At 33.5% G+C, this 20,332-nt stretch overlaps 1 protein-coding gene across 1 annotated transcript; it reads right to left on the bottom strand.

The window, feature by feature from the left end:
• Positions 1 to 3,405: 3,405 nt before the first annotated feature.
• Positions 3,406 to 5,644, bottom strand: LOC118034164 (cytochrome P450 CYP82D47). The gene is made up of 2 exons (XM_035039378.2): positions 4,647 to 5,644; positions 3,406 to 4,151 (listed from the first exon to the last, which is right to left on the bottom strand). The coding sequence occupies exons 1-2, from the start codon at positions 5,604 to 5,606 to the stop codon at positions 3,522 to 3,524; spliced, it is 1,590 nt and encodes a 529-aa protein (XP_034895269.1). The 5' UTR covers positions 5,607 to 5,644; the 3' UTR covers positions 3,406 to 3,521.
• Positions 5,645 to 20,332: the final 14,688 nt, after the last annotated feature.

Raw genomic sequence — 20,332 nt, 5'->3', positions numbered from 1 at the left:
CGCCTTTTTCATTGTAGTCCTTGGTTTTGGATTTCTGCGATTAAGTCCTTAATTGGCCACCAGACTTCAATATGTATGCAATTAAGCCCCTGATTTGACCCAATCAACTTTAAAAATATATAATTTGACCCCAGAACTTCAATTTCTTCCAATTAAAACCCAAATTGACTTAAAAATCAAATTTTCTTGCAATCAAACCCTCCAATAATTCAATTAAACCTTCAATAAAATTTAATTGAGTCCATAAACATCTGATTTTGTACTTTTTTCCTCAAATAAAATTTCCTTAATCAATAGGGCTCTTACTAGTCAATGATATACTGCCAAATTTTGACATTTATATCTTTGAACCTCCTCAACCATTTTTTTTTTTTTAATTTTTATTCTTCTCTTTTCTTATGCGGGGACCCAAAAATAGGTTACGACAAAACAGTTATGGATTTAAATTTCATTATCATTATTCTTTTTTTCAAATAAAATTTAATTAATAATGTAAGTTAATGTACAACTCTATAAGTTTCAAGCCCTATTTAAACCTCTATAAGTTTCGAGCCCTATTTAAACTTTTAAACGAGATAATTTTTTAATATAATATCATAACTTTGATAATTAAACAAACACAAGTTTAAATATCATTACCTGTACCTGTATTTATTCTTCCAATTATTAGCACTTTACGAGGTCTCCTTGAGACCGGGGATTAAATATTGAGCATTGAAGGGATTTTCAGTGTAACTTTGAGTTATATTTTCAATAATTTCATAGGCACGTGAGCATTTAGTTGTTTGATAGTCTATAAGAAAAAAAAAAAGAAAAAAATGAAAAAGAAGAGGAAGCTAGTGTTTTATTGATACTGTATAACATAATGAATTACTAAAAGTAAAATAACTTAATCTAAATATAAAAAGACTATATATAGACTAGAATAATAAAAAAAAAAAACAGAAGAAATTATTTTATTCTTAATAACTAATAAATAAAATAACTTCATATTTATTAACATTAGTGATGTGATGGCAGATAGATAGGCAGGATATACCGAGCCCGATACAAGGGATGATCTATCTGGAACAGATGTTGCCAGAAAGGTTATCATTCTTTCACGAGAATCTAGTTTAAAGTTGGAACTTTCCGACATCCTTGTTCAGAGTCTTGTCCCTCAACCACCGAGAGCTAGTGCATCTGCTGAAGAACATATGCAGCAGCTGCCACAATTTGACAGTGAAATGGCAAGGGAGAGACAAGAGGCTGAGGATGTAGGGGATGTCTTAAGATACGTTGGGGTGGTCGATGCAGTGAGTGAAGAAGAGCGTGTTGAGAGTTGCGAAGATATAAAAAAAGATCACTCATTTGCTCAGCTCTCTGGTTCTGGTAACATCTATTCGGTTGTGCTGGTTTTTTGACAGAGACCACCTTACTCTATCCATGCAATAAGCTCTTGGCAACGTCATTTTCATGAGAAGTGTAGGTAACGCGGGGATTAAAAATCTTGTATATATATATTTATATATTATATTAATTTGGTTAAATTTGCCTTTTTTTATTAAAAAAAAATGATAAAACTTATTCTTATATTATCCGAACTGTAATATTTTTAATAAAAGTTGAACATGTGTCAATATGTAATAGGTCAATAATTGATTAATCGATGTCCTTCACTCTAAACTGCTTTAATTTATATGATAAAAAACTGAATTATAGTTTTTTTTTTTTTTTTTTTTTTTTTTAACATAGAGGGACTCGTCTAACTAAATCAATATAGTATAAAGATGTCTACTAATTTTAATTACATAATTGTAGCAGCCATTACCTAAAACCGAATTCAATGACTGATAATTATCTTCAGTGGTGGATTTATCTCGTCAAAAATAAAGGGCATTACCATTTTTTCAATTATCTTACCAAACTCTAAGAATGACTGATAATTATCTTCTGTGGTGGATGTATCTCGTAAGAAACAAAGGGACTTGACTATTTCTTAAATGATTAAGATTAAGATTATATTTTACAACAAACCTTCAAATTCACCACAAGTCAGCTACTAGTAACTAAGCTAATAATAATTAATTAAATTGTAAGGAATTAACTAAAGGGACAAGATATTCCTAATTTGAATCTTAACATTTATATTTCTTAACCCATATATAAAATATGCAATCAATTGTAAATTTTAAGTTGACGAATTCTCTTTTATGATTTAGCTTTTGAAAGTAACTGCTTATTTGTGGATTAATGATATAATAATAATAATAATAAAATACCCTTCGAATTCACTCCACCGTTGAGGATTTCAATAATAATAGTTAGGTACGATAAAAAGGATTTTACAATAAACTTGTCTGTGAATTTGTGTGTTGGAAAGTAATATCGCGATTGATGAAGACTAATCTTCTTTGTCTTTATTCCTTGTGCCCGTAATTAACACACACACATACATATATAAAGGAAGAAAGTGGACGTCAAAGGAAGGCCACTTGAAGATCATACATTGTGATTTGTCTTCGTTGATTGTGACCGATCATTAATTAAGAAATTAAAATGCATGTGCTTTCCACAGCTAGCACTATCCATTTTTTCATATTTTATTATGAATAAGTAAATTTATAAATATCTTTTTTTTTAATTTAATCCTCACATTATTTTTTTATGCGATTACATACTTTCTAAGACAAATTCAAGGACAATTAAGTTAAACTTGTTGACTAAAAATAAAATTAAAAAATAAAAAAACAAATTAGAAAAAACACCATAAATAAAATGATGGTTTCAAAGTTTACATACAAAAACTTGTACATATCTGGTATTTCAATATTTTTCCAATATAAGTTTGGTATAAAAATATATTTTTATTATTTTTTAGTCTCTAATTTGAAGAAGAAGAGAGAGAAGATGCTAGATTCTGGTGATAGAGAAAAAAAAATATGTTGGCATCGAATTAGACCATAAAAAAATGATATTTGTATCAAATGATTCCATTTAATAAGCGAAGTTTCATATTATGTATTTTTTTTCACTTTTAAAATTTATGAAAAAATATATTTGAGCTTGATTAGATTTTTTGTTTCAGATTGATTTTAGATTTTTTAATATTATGGATAGATTTATCACTTCTTAAAATATTTTCTTTGTATTTTAGGATAAAAATAGATTGAAAAATAGTTTTTGAATTAAAAAAATAAAATAATTATGAAACGACAAAGCCTCTTTAATTTTTTTTTTAGGGACTTTAGTAGACTAATTGATATATTATATATGATATTCAATTTATAAGATGGAAATTTGAATTCAGAGTTCAATATTTTACGGCTGTCAATAAGCTATTTGGATTTTTTTCTTTTTTCTCCTAGGGCTGTCAATTATTACGAGTGAAGGAATGATATGGGAGAGAGCAGATACAAGGACGAATGGATGAGTGCTAATGATTTTTATTTATATAGAGAGGTTACATTAATTTGCACGCTAGTATATATATTAAGGATTTAGATGCAGCAGAAGCCAGGGAAGGACGGGACTCTCCATATTTATTGCAGATCATACAAGCCAGGAGAAAGACGAGGAGTGAGAAGGGCTTTTAGAGGTGTGGCTTTGACGTTGGTTATTCCACCGGTTTCAGTCATATCAAACGGTGCATCATCCAGAGTCTCTATGTCGAACCCATGCAGCAAAGTAGCAAGTGCAAGGTTCAGGACTTGAAGGGCAAACGAGATTCCAGGGCACATTCTTCTTCCGCTACCAAATGGAATAAACTCAAAATGTTGGCCTCGAAAATCACAATCCTTGTGAGTAGTCAGAAACCTTTCTGGTTGAAACTCATCAGGGTCCGACCACACTTGTGGATCTCGGTGAATCTTTGAGAGATTTGTGAATAGGCGCGTGCCGGCAGGAATATGGTAGCCACCTACGGTACATTCCTCCATGGATTCATGGGGTCCAGACAGTGGTGCAGCGGGATATAAACGAAAGGTTTCCTTGATAATAGCTTGCAAGTAGACCAAGTTTTTCATGTCAGACTCCTTCACTTGCCTTTCTCTACCAACATGGATGTCTAGTTCATCTTGTGCTTTCTTTAAGACCTCGCGATTGTTTAGTAGTAAAGAGAGAGTCCAAGTTAATGTAACTGATGTAGTGTCTGATGCTGCTAGAATAAGAGTCTGTGAAATATTCAAGAAAATAATTATTTGCAAATTTACATGTCTAAAGTAATGTCCAAGTTAAATTAACTAATTAATTAAGAGTTTTAATGATTACCAATGTATGTAACTCAATTGTGGATTTGTGTAAACAAAGCTAATTTTTTTTTTTTTTTTTTAAAAAAAAAACAAGAAGAAGAAGAAGCCTAAATTCATCAGACATGCATTATAACAAAAACAATAACTACTTTTAATCCGACAGGGCAAACGATTCTAAAAGTTCGTTTCCATAGAGTATTGGTTGGTTATAACCAGCCAAAATTGAGAAGACACTAAAATCAGGCCTTAGCGGAGTTTCATAATAAATTATTATGGCATCATCATCAAAACAAGGTATGAGCTAATGTTTCTTCACACAATCATTATTCATTTTTTTTAATATTAAATTTTTATATATATCTACACACACGCCCGTCCATTAATGTTATACCATAAGTTTGTAGAAAAATAGCATACCAGACATGTAGCCTTAGTGATGGTATCAGCACTGCGATTAGAAAGCTCTTTAGCATCATCCAAGTCGACGGACAGCATCAAATCCATGAAATCATCTTCTCCCTTAGCTGTCTCAGAAGCTTTCTTCTGCTTGTGCTCTTCTAACCATTTTTCAACCGCATGGTCTAGATTTTTTGCTGTCCTTTTCATTGCCTTCTCAGCTCCTCCCAAATCCAACCATCTTAAAAATGGAAGGGCGTCAGACACTACAAACATTCCTGACAATTCTAAAAATGTTCTCATTGAATCCCTCCATTCATCGCTTGGCTTTTCCTCTCCACGGTTTGCATAATCCACATATCGCTTGCTAACAATTATCTTCAATATAACGTTTAAAGTTATGTCACTAAACCATCTCTTCATCTCCACCAAAAGCTTTTGTGAATTGCTTTTGTTCCTGATCCATTGCTGGTATAACGCTCCTACAGCATCCCTTACCTCATCCTCTCGAACATGTCTGAACATCTCCAGTCGATGATTAGAGAGAACCTCAAGAGTGACTATCTTGCGTATCAGACGCCAATAAGTTCCGTAGGGGCTAAAACTAAGAATGCTGTAATTGTAGCCCAAGATATCCATTGCAAGAGTCTTAGGTCGAGTAGCGAAAGCTTTGTCATTGGTCCTTAGACACTCCTTGGCCATCTCCCAGTTACTCACTATCAAAGTTCGATGGACTCCAAGCTTGACGGTGAATATCGGACCATACTTGTCAGCCAAGTTTCCCAAAGTTATATGGGGTGGTTGTGAGCCTGCTAGTAGATGGAGATGGCCAATAAGGGGCCATGCACCGGCAGCTTCCGGCGGTGCTCTCTTCTTGCTTATCTCCTTTCCTGGAATCCGAAACAAATAGTAGATCGAGGGCGTAATAAAGGCAAACAGAATAAGTACAGCAGTTGCTGAGAACTGAAAGGGGAAATCCATGGATTGGTTTGGATCTATGTAGTGATCGATCAAATATTCAAAATTATATATAGTACCTGTGATATTGTGGATGTGTATAAGATGTTCGATTCGATATTTGATAAACGGGTCCCGCTTCAGCCATGCATACCTATCATCTTGTTTGTCTTTACTGCGTATATATCGATAACTTGACATCTAGGATTTCAATAAGAGATGCGGTATCAGTAGATTTGATTTAATAAATTATAAATGTAAATAATTGTTAATTATTTTAAAAAATAAATTAAACAGGTCTATTTATTCCTTCACTAGACTTTAATACTAATACGTAGAAAGTATCCTTATTAAAAGATACAAGGGTAATATAGAATTTAATTAGCGTTGGTATTTTCAAACTAGAATTAGCCTACGGCAGCAAGCGACTATAATTTATTGGAAAACGTGCTCACAAAATTGATTTGGCAATTAACTTATTATACCTAGGTAGAGTAGATTTGAGAATTAACCAATGTGTCCTACGGTCTATTTCTTACAGTCTGGAAAAGTCTTTAAGCGTGTTTCATTAAACAAATAAGTGGGTTTTGAAATTCATGGTGGCTTAGATTTTGGATTGGATTCCTTGATTTGACAGGTATTATTGAAAATCTTTACATGGATTTATTTAGAACCTTTTCTTGAGCAATGTAATGCCGGCAAAAGAATTAGGACTTGCATTTGTTCGAACTTGTGTCTTGCCTAAATGTAGTGAGATATAACTGAGAAGAAAAAACTTATTTTGAATTTTTTAAAGCTTTGATTTTTATTTTTTATTTTTTAGTAAATTAGTCAAATAAAAATTAATAAAGCTATTTTAGACATTTCATACTACAACATTTAACAGTTTTACCGACGGAATAAAAAAATGCTCCGTCAGTGAATCTTTCATCGGTATTTTTTTGTTTTTTGGTAATAAAAAAAATATTATTACTGATGAATTTATTGACGGAACAGACGTATAAAAAAATACCCATTTTATTCCGTTGGCATATCCCTAAAAAAATATCATTGGTAATTTCATCGGTAATTATTTAAAAATATTTTTTAAAAAATCCATTTTATAAAATTATAAAATGATGAAATTAACATAAATCAACACTCTATAATATATACTCAAAATGCTTGGAAAAAAAGAATAAGAATATCAACTCAAAAAAAATTGCAACAAATAAATAAAATGAAAAAATAAATTCAACTAAAGAAATTCATATGAAAAAAATGAAGTTGTAATTGTTAAAAATTTTAAAATCCTATAAATAAATCAACTAAAAATTGATCTCATATAAAAAAAATCTCACAACAACATTTATACAATTGTTAAGAACAAAAACAATTAAAAATAAAATAAAAAACAAATATAGTGAAAAAAATCATGAAAAAAGAAGAAAAAAGAAAAATGTTACCTTAATGTAGTTGCAAGTGAAGCTAAGGAGAGAGAAAAAAATTTCATAAAGCATATTAATTTTTTTAAAAAAACTAAAAGGATAAAAGAGAAGAAGAAGAAAGACATACTCGAGCATGGAAAGAGAAGAGAAGGAGAAGAGAAGAGAAGAGAAGAGACATAAATAGATATTGATGTTTTTTACATATAGTGAAAAAGAAGAAGTAGAAGAAAAATAAGAAATGAGTCTCTCTCTTGTGAAATAAGAGGATTCAGAATTTTTATTGGGGCTCGTTAACGATGGTTTTACCAACGAATAATTAAATATTAATATTTTTAATTATTTTGTGTGTAATATTTAATTTCATAAAAAGTTTTCAGAAAATGCCAACAATCACCAACGATTTTTTAATCCGTCGATGATTCCGTTTGTAATATTTAAATAAAAATCTAAAATTAATTGTTTTTTTTCTAGAAAACCGCCAAATAACACCAAAGACTTTTCAATTCGTCGGTGATTTTGTCTATAAGGAACAACAATTAACAGTGCAATTGGAAAGTGAACAATTCTGAAGCTCTCTGGAAAATACCGACGGAAAATTCCATCGGTGATTCCCTTTATAATTGACATGATGAACAGTGTTCATAGTTTACAAATGAATTTACCAACGGATTTTACCAACAGAATTTATACTGTCGATAATTCTGTTGGTAAAATAACACCTCATTATTTTGTTTTTGCTTTGTTTTAATTTTTTTTCCCACTATAATTCTCTCGGTATATACCGAGAGAATATTTCTGTTGACAAAATCCCTAAAAAATTTACCAACAAAAATATTTTCTCGATATTTTCACTTGTATTTATTAATTTTTTTGGTAGTGTCAGTGGTAAAACAATTAATTTAGTAATGCTAATAGCCTAACCAAGATTTCGAGCAATTGCAAGTTGGTGCCTAAAAGTAAGATTCACTATTTAAAAAAAAAATCAACATGCTTAGTACGAGCATGGAAGATAGGATTTGCTGAGAGATAGGTAGCACCAAGATTATCACACCAAATGGTAGGGGCAGAGACTGAGGGAACCTGCAAATCTGTTAACAAGTATTGAAGCCAAATGACTTCAGCGGTACCATCAGCAAGGGCTTTATACTCAGCCTCAGTAGAGGAGCGAGCAACAGTGCGTTGCTTGCCTGGTTTCCAAGAAATCGGCGTCTGACCAAAAAAGACAAGATAGCCGCCCATAGACTTGCGATCATCAATACTACCATCCCAATCTGCATCTATAAAGCCATGTAGAGCAAAAGAGGAGCCTCGAGTGATATGGAAACCATAAGATGCCGTACCTTTAAGATAGCGTAAAATACGTTTGACAGCGGTCCAATGAGAATCTGTAGGAGCATGCATAAACTGACAAACTCTGTTAACAACAAAGCATATATCTGGACGGGTGAAGGTAAGATATTGAAGAGCACCCACGATTTGACGAAATCGTGTAGGATCAGAGAATGAATGATCCGGTAATAAAATGACTTTCGAAGGGGAGACTAGAGTATCAACTGGTTTGCAGGAAGTCATATCAGCTCGGGTCAGGATGTCAAGAATATATTTATGTTGACGCAGCATTAAATCCATACTGGTAGACTGAACTTCAATACCCAGAAAGTAGTGAACAACACCTAAGTCACGAAGCTTGAACTCAGAACTGAGTAACTGTATAAGGTGATGGAGCATAGCAGAGTTGCTACCCGTGAGCAGAATATCATGAACATACACCAGGAGATAAAAGATATTAGTACCATCAGATAAGATAAACAAGGAGGTGTCAACCTTGGAAGCTCGGAAACCGATGGAGAGCAAAAAATCACTTAGACGAGTGTACCATGCTTTCGGTGGCTGTTTCAAACCATACAATGATTTGTGCAATCTGCACACATGAGATGGAAGAGAAGAGTCAATGAAACCTGGAGGCTATTTCATGTAGACCTCTTCAGTAAGAACACCATTGAGGAAGGCATTATGAATATCAAGCTGATGAATCTTCCAATTTCACGAAACCGCAATAGAGAAAACCAATCGGACAGTGGCCTGCTTAATAACTGGACTGCAGGTTTCAGAATAATCAATTCCTTCCTGCTGGGTAAAACCTCTAGCAACAAGGTGCGCTTTATAGCGCTCAATACTACCATCAACACGGTGTTTGATCCGATATACCCATCTACTGCCAACAACGTTCATCGAAGGATGAAATGGAACCAAAGACCAAGTGCGATTTTTGCGTAAAGCGGCGATCTCATCACACATAGCATTATGCCAAACTGCATACGGGTCAGCATCAGAGAATGCAAAAGGCTTAGAAGAGGGAGAATACAATACCCATGTGGAGGTAGAAGTAGCGGTAGCGGAAGCAACCAGATTAGCTGTCTTCGGCTGCCGCGGTCTAAGAGTCATAGGATGTCTGCTGTGTGCTGGTGGAGACACAGGGGAAGACGGTTGTAGCGAGGAGACCTGTGGTAGCTTATAAGAAGACAAATCAACCATAAGTTGCAGACCAGCGGGAGAGGATGATAAAGAATCAGCCTCAAGCACAGGACTGTCAGCAGAGGAGGGGCTGGAGGTAGAGACTGAAGCTGCAGGAGTGTGGGCCAGGGAGGGATTAGAAATTTCCCCAAGACCATGAGGAGAGGAGACCAATTGACGATCTGAACCTGCATCATAAGGGTTAGATAAACAAGCATAGGATGATGGCCAATGGATGGGTGGAGGCTGTGGTTGGGTGGCTGTTTGGAGTGGCAAAGCGGAGTGTTGTGGGCTGTTTGGGTGGCTAGTGAAAGTGGGTAGCGGTGGGTGGTTTAGCAAATTTGGGAGGGTGACAGTAGCGGGTGGGGTGGGGGTTGTGGTGGAGACCTTTGCAATCTGTTCAGAATTATCAAATGGAAACACATGTTCATGGAAGCGGACATGACAGGAAATATAAATACAGTGAGATGCAATGTCAAGACATCGATAACTAAGATGCGAGGAACTATATAAAAAAAAAACACATGGAGAGGAACGAAAATCCAATTTATGATTATTAGATGGACGCAGAAAAGGAAAACAAAGACACCCAAAGGTACGCAAAAAATGATAATCAGGAGACCGTTGAAATAAACAATCAAACGGAGAGCGATGGGCAAGAATAGGAGTAAGCATGCGATTTATAAGATAAACAGAGGTTTCAAAAGCATAATTCCAGAATAAAAAAGGTGCTTTACATTGCCCTAAAAGAGTAAAACTTGTTTCCACAATATGCTTATGACGATGCTCTACTGTTCCATTTTGTTCATGAGTGTGGGGACAAATCAGACGATGATGAATACCAATGGTCTGAAAAAAATGTGGATAGTTTTCGGTATTCACCGCCCCAATCAGTTTGAAAAAATTTTATTTTTAAGGAAAATTGACGTTCGACAAGAGTCCGAAATTGATGAAAAACAGAGTAAACATCAGACTTGGCAACTAGAGGATAATACCATACATATTTAGTATAAGCATCAACGAAGATAACAAAATAACGATAGCCATATGAAGAAAAAAGAGGAGCAGGGCCCTATACATCACTAAAAATTAATTCAAGTGGAGCAGAAGTTTTGTGACCAGTAGGTCCTAAAGACAAACGCGATGATTTTCGTAAAGGACAACTTTGACATTGAAAATTAAGACGTTTGTTGTTACAAATAATCTTATTTTTCGAGACTAACAATTGAAAGATACGTGAAGTAGGATGACCTAGTCGACGATGCCATAAATTGGCAGAGGCAGAAGTGCAGGGAGACCAATAGGCTTAAGGAACTGACGTGACAGAAGACTTGGTCAGGGCATAGAGACCATCTTTACTCTAACCTGAGAGAAGGACTTCATGGGTGTTGAAATCCTTGACATAAAACACACGAGGGTGAAATTCAAAATAAACATTATTATCAAGACAAAATTTCTGAACAGAGAGCAGAGGTTTTGTGATTGCAGGAACATGAAGAACATTAGATAAGGTGAAAGAACGATGTGGTGTATATATTTTTGTATGACCAAGATGAGATATAGGAAGGCCCTTACCATCACCAATGTGCAAATTATCATTACCAAGGTACGGGCTTTCACTAGCCATGGTAGAGGAGAATTCAGGCGGTGACGTAGTAGAGGAAAGCAGAGGAGGCGCTGTAAGAGAAGAGGGTTGCATTGTCGGAGAAGAAGAAAGCTGGACTGCTGGTGCTGTAGAATTTGAAGATGTATGTGGTGGCTGTTCCATTGAAGAAGGGAGGTTGGGAGGCTGTGAGAAAATTAGGTTTAATTTATTTTAGGGTTTTGTGGCTCTGATACCAAGTTGAGAATAATGGAATGTGTTGGGTTGTGCCTTAGCCAACCTTTCTATTTATATAGAGGCAGTAGAACACTGCAGTAATGTAATGATTACAACATCCTATATTAGAATCCTATTCTGATAGATACATGAGTAACTGTAATGATTACAACATCCTATATTAGAATCCTATTCTATAATAATTATGAAGAAAAGTCTATCAATTCGAGGTTCTTATTCAATCTCACACTTATATATGAATTAAAAAAATATAAATGGTTATATTCGAATAAGAAATATCTTCTCCCTCTAAAGATATCTTTATCTATTAACTATTGTCAGTTGAGTACTCACTCACTACTATTTTTACCTGTTATGTTTTGGTTTCTTTATACTTTTTATTTTTATTTTTCTTTCTTTTGCTTTGTGGGTTTTTTTGTTCCTTATTGTTATCTCGTTTTCGTTTTGGGCATGCATTCCTCTAGGTTATCCCAAGAAAAAAAAAGTATTTAATGTAGAGTATTATACATATGTTTTAATGACTTCTATGCAGTGTAAGTTCCTTACAACTAAGGAGGACAAAGTTTAACTTAATATTCAAGAACTTATAAATCATATATGACGATGATGTTTTAATTAAACTACAGTATGCTTGGAAATAATATATTTTTAATGTTTGGATAATAAATAATTATATGTTCATACCAATATTTAATTTTTCAAAACTTTCTTGTCAATATTTATACGTTCAACAGGGAAGTAACAATATTTTTTTTCGGGGAAGAGAAAAACAAAGCAAAAGTTGCCTGAAATCTTATCCAAACACCACTGACCAAGTTATTATACCAGCACAATGATTTATAATCCAATTAGATTTTACTACTGCGTTTCTACTCTTTGTTTTTCATTTTTGCAATGTTTTTTTTTGCAAAAAATCATGATGTCAGCTACCCACTAAAACACTCAAGTAAACACACGTTGTTATTTCCATTTTCATTCATTATATTGACATAAACACAGCTCTTGTTCAGCAAGGCAGTAACAATATGTGTGCTTCATTGCAGGATATTTCTCAAGCAAATTTTGTTCTTACCTGTTAACACAAATAATTACAAATATACATCCCCTTGAATATATTTAAAGTCCAGACATGCTTTGTGTTCCACTCATCACTTTCATTTCTTTGATGCGCATATTGGTGTTCCTTTCATCCACAATGTTTTTTAGTAATTATATTTGTCACACCTGGACATCGTGGTGACCAATTAAAAAATTATCACTCGATTGGAAAAGAAACAAATATCTGGCATCTTGTTCTTTTAGGGGAAAAGGTCTTGTTCAAGGAGTCGCTACCTAGTATTATGGTCACTAGGAACCCTAACTGGTCAACAGAGATTCTATGATACGGGACTGGTTCTGCAAAAGGAAAGATGCTATCACTCCTTAAGCGTCCTAGCTAAGACAAACTGCATTACTGGTTTTGTCTAAAATTGCTAAGAATTTGTTCTTTTTTTTCCCTTTTTTTATTCTTCTTTTCATGTTCCTGACTCTGGCGTCAGTGAACAATTCCTACGAATATTTCCAACTCTGGCGTTGGTAAATATCGCACAAATTCAAAAAATATGATACTCCTGACTCTGGCGTCAGTAAATATTTTTGCAAAAAATGAATTTGAAGAAGAAATTTTATATGTCCTTTTTTTGTTTATCCTTTATTATTATTTGCCTTTTTAGATGGAAGTAAAAAAAAACATTGCATGACATATTTGCATTTAACAGTAATAGTCCACAAATTGAGCACATCTACAAAAAGTGTAAACACAAAGAAAAAAAATAAAATAAAGTGCGAGGGGCATGCAAATAAATCAACGAAGGCCCCAAATATTTTTGAAATTTTCTATTATCGAAAAGGGGTTTGTTTGGTTAAATATCAAATTAGAATGGGCATAAAAATTATGGCCAAGGCATAAGGTTGTGTTTTGCCAGGCACATCCTTAGCAAACAAAATTTGAGTCGGTTAAGCCTAAAGCCCAAACCCGGCCCACTCTTTTTTTTTTTTTTCCTTTTGGGCTGGATCTAGCCCAGCCATACGTGAAAGGTTCACACATGGATGCAACAGTAACCAGTTAATTATTTTAGCAAGGAAGAAAGGAAACTTACCTAGGCGTGCGGCTGCTGGAGGCGAAGCTGAGTGAGACTGGGCTAAAAATAAAAGGGTTGAGGGGGGAGGCAGTTAAAATAGGGTTCGCCACCCCCTTCTTTTTTATGTTTCTCTCTTTTAGGGTTTCTGGTAATGGCCTCTTCTGGAGTCTCTTCTTTTAGGGTTTTTTCTCTCCCTAGGGTTTCTGGTAATGGCCTCCTCTATGGTCTCTTCTTTTAGGGTTTGTTCTCTCCTTTTTTCTGCATAGACTAGGATCAGTATTTACAGTGCAAAAATCCCATCGCTAGCGAGAAGTAAAGTCTCAATCAAACTCATTCTCTTTTTTGAAGTTTGAATTAGAATCGAATTCGAAAGTAAACAACTATCATTATCTTGAAGGTAAGGATTATCTTGAAGATAAGGATTATTTCGAAGGTAAGGATTATCTCGAAAGTAAGGATTATCTCAAAGATAAGGATAGAATGACAAAAGCACATTATAGTCCCTAATTTTTACGCAAGTTGACAAATCATACTTTTCATCAAAATAAGTCTTTGATCTTTTAATTTTACATTTTAAACCCTGTAAAAATTAAATAAAAAACCAATGGGTCAAAACTGGGTTATAACAATATTCATAGTCATTCTCTTTTATCTACCACTAATATCTCCCTTTAACTTTTCCACACTCAATGCTACAATTATCTTTTGATCCAAGCAGACTAACATGTAACCAATGTGACAAGAATTCTTCAAGCCCACAACCTATTCAATTAAAATAAATTTTTAATTTTAAGGGGTATAGCTCAACTGATTAAGTTTTATATTTGTTCTTTAGATGTTACCAGTTCGAATCTTACAAACCTCAGGATCACTAGAGGCTTACATTATCGTTAACTTCAGGGCCCATGAGATTAATCGAGGTGCGCATAAGCTGATCAGGACACCCACATTAATCTAAAAAAAAAAAAAAAAAAGAAAGTTTATTGCTTTGTTGTTGAGGCTAGCTTGCAAGCCTGTTAATTTGCTCATGCCCGCTTCATCTATTTTGTTATTAAAATATTATGATATGTATGTTGAAGGGCTATTACTTTTGTTTGAATATGAAGGACTTTGCTATGCTCAGAAATCTCTTTTGTTCAATGTTTTGAATCAGCTTTTTCATACATTTAAGATTACTTTCAGTGACTTAATTGACATTTAAGTAGATGATTTTCTTTTTTAATTTGTCCTATTGTTATCTGATTAAAATTGCCATCTTTATTTAATTTCAGAAACCATTTGTTGTTACAGGAAACACTTTTATTATCCGCCATGTTCATATCTTCCTAGGAAAACTATAATTAAAATCCTGTGGTGGGTTAAAAAGCTACTTATCCTTGTAAAACAACAATTTCCTAGGTATTTGAATTACACTACACCAAGCTCTTTTTTTTTTTCTAAATAAATTTATTAATTGTGCTAATTTGAAAGAAACATTCATGATTGTGATCTCATTGGACTTTAAAACCACCCCCGGACCTGTTTTAATAAATTTATAATTATAAAAAAATGAATTGTCAAGGGGGGTAATCGTGACCTTTAAGTTGATGTATTGGGCAATATATTTCATCTTTCAATTGCCTAGACGGTAAATTTTACATTCCAAGCAAAGATGGTAAATTTCTATTATAATAATTTGCCTCATTTTACATACGACCATCAAATAAGATTACAGAATAATACAAATTATAATTTGAGATTTCATTTCTTCAAAATATAATTTATATTATTATTTATTTTATTTTTTTAAATAAAAACCCTTTAAACTTGAAAGTTACATATATCAACACTATAATATGTTATTAATTAGATTTTAATTAGCTTTCACAACTACAAGGTATAAAGAATAGCCTTTGATTATCCGAGGGCCAGGTGATGGGGCTCGAGTAATAGCTGGTGGAATATTCAACGACTGGCCTCTTACCTTGGAGCTCCATCATAATAGCATTGATTTTCTTAGTTATCAGTTGGTCTTAACTCATTTTGCCTTTTTTCTAATTATGCTTTTCTGCAAAGGTAATGCTCTTAGTGCTCGAGTTGTCATGCACTGTAATTGTTCTCTTAAAATACGAGCTTAGTTTTTCCAACATATAAACATATGATTGACCTTTCCTTAATTTCTTGCATCAGGTCTTGTAGATCCTAGAAAGTTGGAAATGTTAAATGTAAGCTTCCATAAATTTCTCACTCGATGTGATTATGAGGTTTCCATGCATTTCATTCTGTAAAAAAAAGAACCTTTGATAATCAAATAGTTACGAGTTCAAATCTTATCACTTTCATTCTAATTAATAAAAATTAAGAATAAGGTAGTGTAGGTTTTGTCGCACGTGTACGGCGTCGCAGCGAAATTATATGTCCCACTTTAAAATCTAAAATGTAAATCTTATATATCTATTTGTCATTTATTGATGGAATGAGAGTCGCCACCTAGTATTTTGGTCACTAGGAACCCTAACTGGTCTCAGAGATCGGGTACAGGGACTGGTTGCGTAAAGAGAAGGTATTAGCACCTCAAATACGCCTTACCTAAGGTAAGCTGCATTGTTTGATTGTCTGATAAAAGCTAAGGTGTTACTGTATTTCTAATTGTTGGTCTATTTATGGTTCAAGGAAAGTCTTCCTCGGTAAGGAGGTCTTTATCTTATTGGGTAAAATCCTAACCGTTCTAACGTCTATATAAAAACTACATTTTTAATATCTGGAATACGTTTTACGTATAAATTTGTAATCTCAAATACTAAAAAAACAAAAAAAGATTTTTTTAGAATTTTTTAAATATTAGCCTACTTCTCGTGGTTAATACATATATTTTTTCAAAATTTCTTTTGTTGTATGAAAATATGATGCGATGATTTTTCTTTATTTTGGAGAGACTAGGCTGTATGCATTAAAACAAAAACATTATATATATATATATATATATATATATATATATATATATTATATATATATATATATATATATTTATATATATATTTTTTTTTTTGATGTCTTGATGAAAAGTGGGTATTTTAATACTGGATTTGTATCTTTACGGTATAAAAATACAAACCAATATTAAGTCATTTTGATAAAAATATGCAGGAAAATCAACAATATTTTTTAGGATTTTTCAGAATTTTGAAAGCAAAACATTTTTTATTTTAAATTTTTTTTTTGATGTTTTTTGACGAAAACCGGGTATTTTAATACTAGATTTGTATCTTTACGGTATAAAAATACAAACCAATATTAGAAAATTTTGATAAAAATATGCAGGAAAATCAACAATATTTTTCAAGGATTTTTCAGAATATGTTTTTAATTTTTTTTTGATATATATCCATATGTATATATATATAAATAATATAAAACAATATAATAAATAATATAAAATATTATGTGAGCTGGGCCGGCCCAACTAACTGGGCCAGATTCAACCCCAAAGGGGATTGGGCCGATCTCGGCCCAACAAAAGATTTCTTTTTAATCTGGGCCAGACCCGGCCCAGAAGACAATATAGGTGGGCCAGAATCAGCCTTGCCCAGCAACATAGTTGACGTGGGGGGAGGGGGAATTATTTTCCCCTCTCCCCTCCTGCATGCAGAACGCTATTCGTTCTGCATGCAAGAACGAATCGACAAAAATGCAAACAATGGAGGGGAAGAAGAACTTACCTGGCGCGAAGGAGGCGGTGGCTTGCTGATCGAACTGCTTCGCTAGTGGTGTTGTGGTGGAGGCCAGTGGCGGTGTCGTGGCTCACGGACGGCGGCTCCAAGCGGCGGTGCTGCTGTTTCAAACGGCGGAGGGTGAGGTTAGTGCTCTTCCCTTATCCTCCGTGTGCCTTCCTCTTTTTTCGTTTTCGGTGGTTTCCCTTTATCCTCCCGGTTTGTTTTCAAGTTTCCTCCCTCTCAATTTGGGTTTGCTAGTGGTTCTTTTTGGTTCGGTTCTTTCTCTCCTTTTTCTGCGTTTTCTCTTCCTCTTTTTTTTTTTTTTTTTTTTTTTTTTTTTTTTCAGTTCGTTCTCTCCATTCCTTCCTTTCTCTCTTCAATTCCTCCCCCTCGTGTGCTGGCGTTCGATCTCCATTTATAGGGGACAAAGGGAGCGGGGCCTCATTATGGGTGCATGGGGAGCGAGGCAGCGCCGGTTGGTTGGCCAGTGGGTGTGACTGGCAAGGCACGACTCCCCTGGTTTCTCATCATCAAAGGGCGTGGGGCTTCGGGTCTTGGCAGAGCACGCGGGGAGAGAGAGAGGCAGGAAGAGTTAAAGAGAAAAAACAAAAGCTTTCCTTCTTCCCCTGCTACACGTCCAAGGGAAGATGAAAGGGGAACAATGTTGTTCAAAACGACACTGTTCTGTCCTTCTTCTTTCTTTCTTTTTTACATGAAACGGCGTCGTTTTGGACAAAACGCGCCGTTTCATTTAAATGTGGCGACAAAATATTTGTTTCCAAATCAGTCCTTAATTTATCCTTTGTTCTATTAAGTCCTCAAATCTAATCTCGATTTTAAGAATAAATTCAATTGCATCCCTGCCAATTTCAATCTCCGCCCCTATAGTTGGCCGCGTTTTTCACTTCAGTGCTTGGCCTCTGATTTATTTATGCAATTGAGCCCTCAATTGATCAATAAACTTCCAATTTCTTCAATTAGGCCCCTGAATCAATCAATTACAGACTCTCTATTTACGCGCCTTTTTCAATTTGGTCCTTGGTTTTGGATTTTCTTAATTAAGTCCCTAATTGGCCATTAAACTTCAATATTTATGCAATTAAGCCCCTGATTTGACCAAATCAACTCTTAAAAATTATAATTTGACCCCAAAACTTTAATTTCTTCCAATTAAAGCCCAAAGTGACTTAAAAATCTATTTTTCTTGTAATCAAACCCTCTATAAATTTAATTAAACCTTAAATAAAATCCAATTAAGTCCATAAACATCTAATTTTGGACTTTTCTCCTCAAAATTCAAATTTTCTTTTCCAACAGGGCTCTCATCATTCAAGAATATACTGTCAAAATTTCAATCTTTGTATTTTTAACCTCAACCAATTTTTCTGACCATTTTCTGAGCGCTTCTGCCTCCTATTATTTTTTCTAATTTTTTTCTGGCTATATATATTTTTATTATTATCATTATTATTAATATTTAATATTTTATTATTATTATTATTATATTTTTATTTTTATTTTTATTTTTATTTTTTTATGGGAACCTAAAAATGGGTTACAACAGGTTTGTGCAAGTTTCAAGTTTAAAGAGCTTTCACTTTAGGGAGTGTGTTAGTAAGTAATATAAATTATTCTTAGAACTTCACAAAATAGCTTAAGCTATTGAATTGAATTTGTTATTTGATATAGTATCATAGTCTTGTTCACCAAATGGTTATGAGTTCGAATCTCATCACTCTCATTCTCTCTTCCAATTAAAATCTAATTAATAATGCAAGATAGTATGCAAATGTGCAAGTTTCAAGCCCTGCTTAAGCTTTTAGATGAGATGGTTCTTTGATATAATATCATGCCCTTGATGACTAAAAGATCACAAGTTTTAATTATTAGCACTTTACAAGGTCTCCTTGAAATAAGTATAAGCAAATTCTAGTAACTTTGTGGACTTACGAATAAGTATGGATTGATGTAGAGGTAGATCCACAATCTTAACCAGAGTTAGAGGGACCATAGAGGAGAATGAATCTTCAGGTGTGTCAGAGAGTAAAGTGTCAGTACCTATAGAATAATCATTTTGAATTAATCGAACATGAGAGGTATTTGAGGCACTAGAAATCTGAGATAATAAACTATCAGAATCCTCATAAAAATGATCTATACGAATAAGATCAGATTTAGTCAAGCTGTTAGTAGTGGATGGAATGGAAAAGAAAAGTATATACTCGAGAAAGACAACATGATATATATATATATATATATATATATATATATATATATAAATATATATATAAAAGAAAGTGGACATTCAAGGAAGGCCACTTGAAGATCATATATTATGATTTGTCTTCGTTGTTTGTGACCAATCATTAAGTAAGAAATTAAAATGCATGTGTTTTCCACGGCTAACAATACGCATCCTCTCATAGGTAGATCCATAAATTTTCTTTTTCTTCAATTTAATCCTTACACTTTTTTATGCGATTGCATCCTTTCTAAGCCAAATTCATGGGCAATTGAGTTGAACTTGTTGACTAAGAATAAAATTAAAAGACAAAAGAATAAAGTAGAAAACACACTATAAATAGGTGATGATTTCAAAGTTCACATAAAAAACAATTCAGTCCTCATACTTTAAAAATTATACATATCTAGTACCTTAATATTTTTTTCAATATAATTTTGGTATAAAAGTATATTTTTATTATTTTTTAGTTCCTAATTTGAAAAGAGAGAGAGAGGACACTAGAATTTGGTGCTAGAGAGAGAAAACTATGTTGGCATCGATTTAGGCCATCAAAAGAGTTGATATTTGTTTTAAATGGTTCCATTTAATGAGGGAAGTTCATATTTGATGTTTTTTTTTACCTTTAAAGTTCATGAAAAAACATATTTGAACTCGAGTAGATTTTTGGTTTCAGAATGATTTTGGTTTTTTCAATACTATGGATAGAGTTGAGAATAATAGAATGTGTTGGGTTGTGTCTTAACCAACCTTCCTATTTATATAGAGGCAGTAGAACACTGCAGTAACTGTAATGATTACAACATCCTATATTAGAATCCTATTCTGATAGATACATGAGTAACTGTAATGATTACAACATCCTATATTAGAATCCTATTCTATAATAGATAGATTTATCATTGTTACTAAAAT

This window comes from Populus alba, chromosome 14 (assembly GCF_005239225.2).
Source record: "Populus alba chromosome 14, ASM523922v2, whole genome shotgun sequence".
NCBI classification, from domain to species: domain Eukaryota; kingdom Viridiplantae; phylum Streptophyta; class Magnoliopsida; order Malpighiales; family Salicaceae; genus Populus; species Populus alba.
The sequence above is the reverse complement of the archived record's forward strand: the minus strand, read 5'-3'. Positions and strand labels throughout refer to the sequence as shown.

Bases quoted from the DNA above. Each gene is read 5' to 3' on its own strand.
- LOC118034164 (XM_035039378.2), bottom strand. From the start codon at position 5,606: ATGGATTTCCCCTTTCAGTTCTCAGCAACTGCTGTACTTATTCTGTTT. The intron at 4,152-4,646 runs GTATGCTATTTT...AATATTTCACAG, and splicing joins TCACTAAGGCTACATGTCTG to ACTCTTATTCTAGCAGCATC.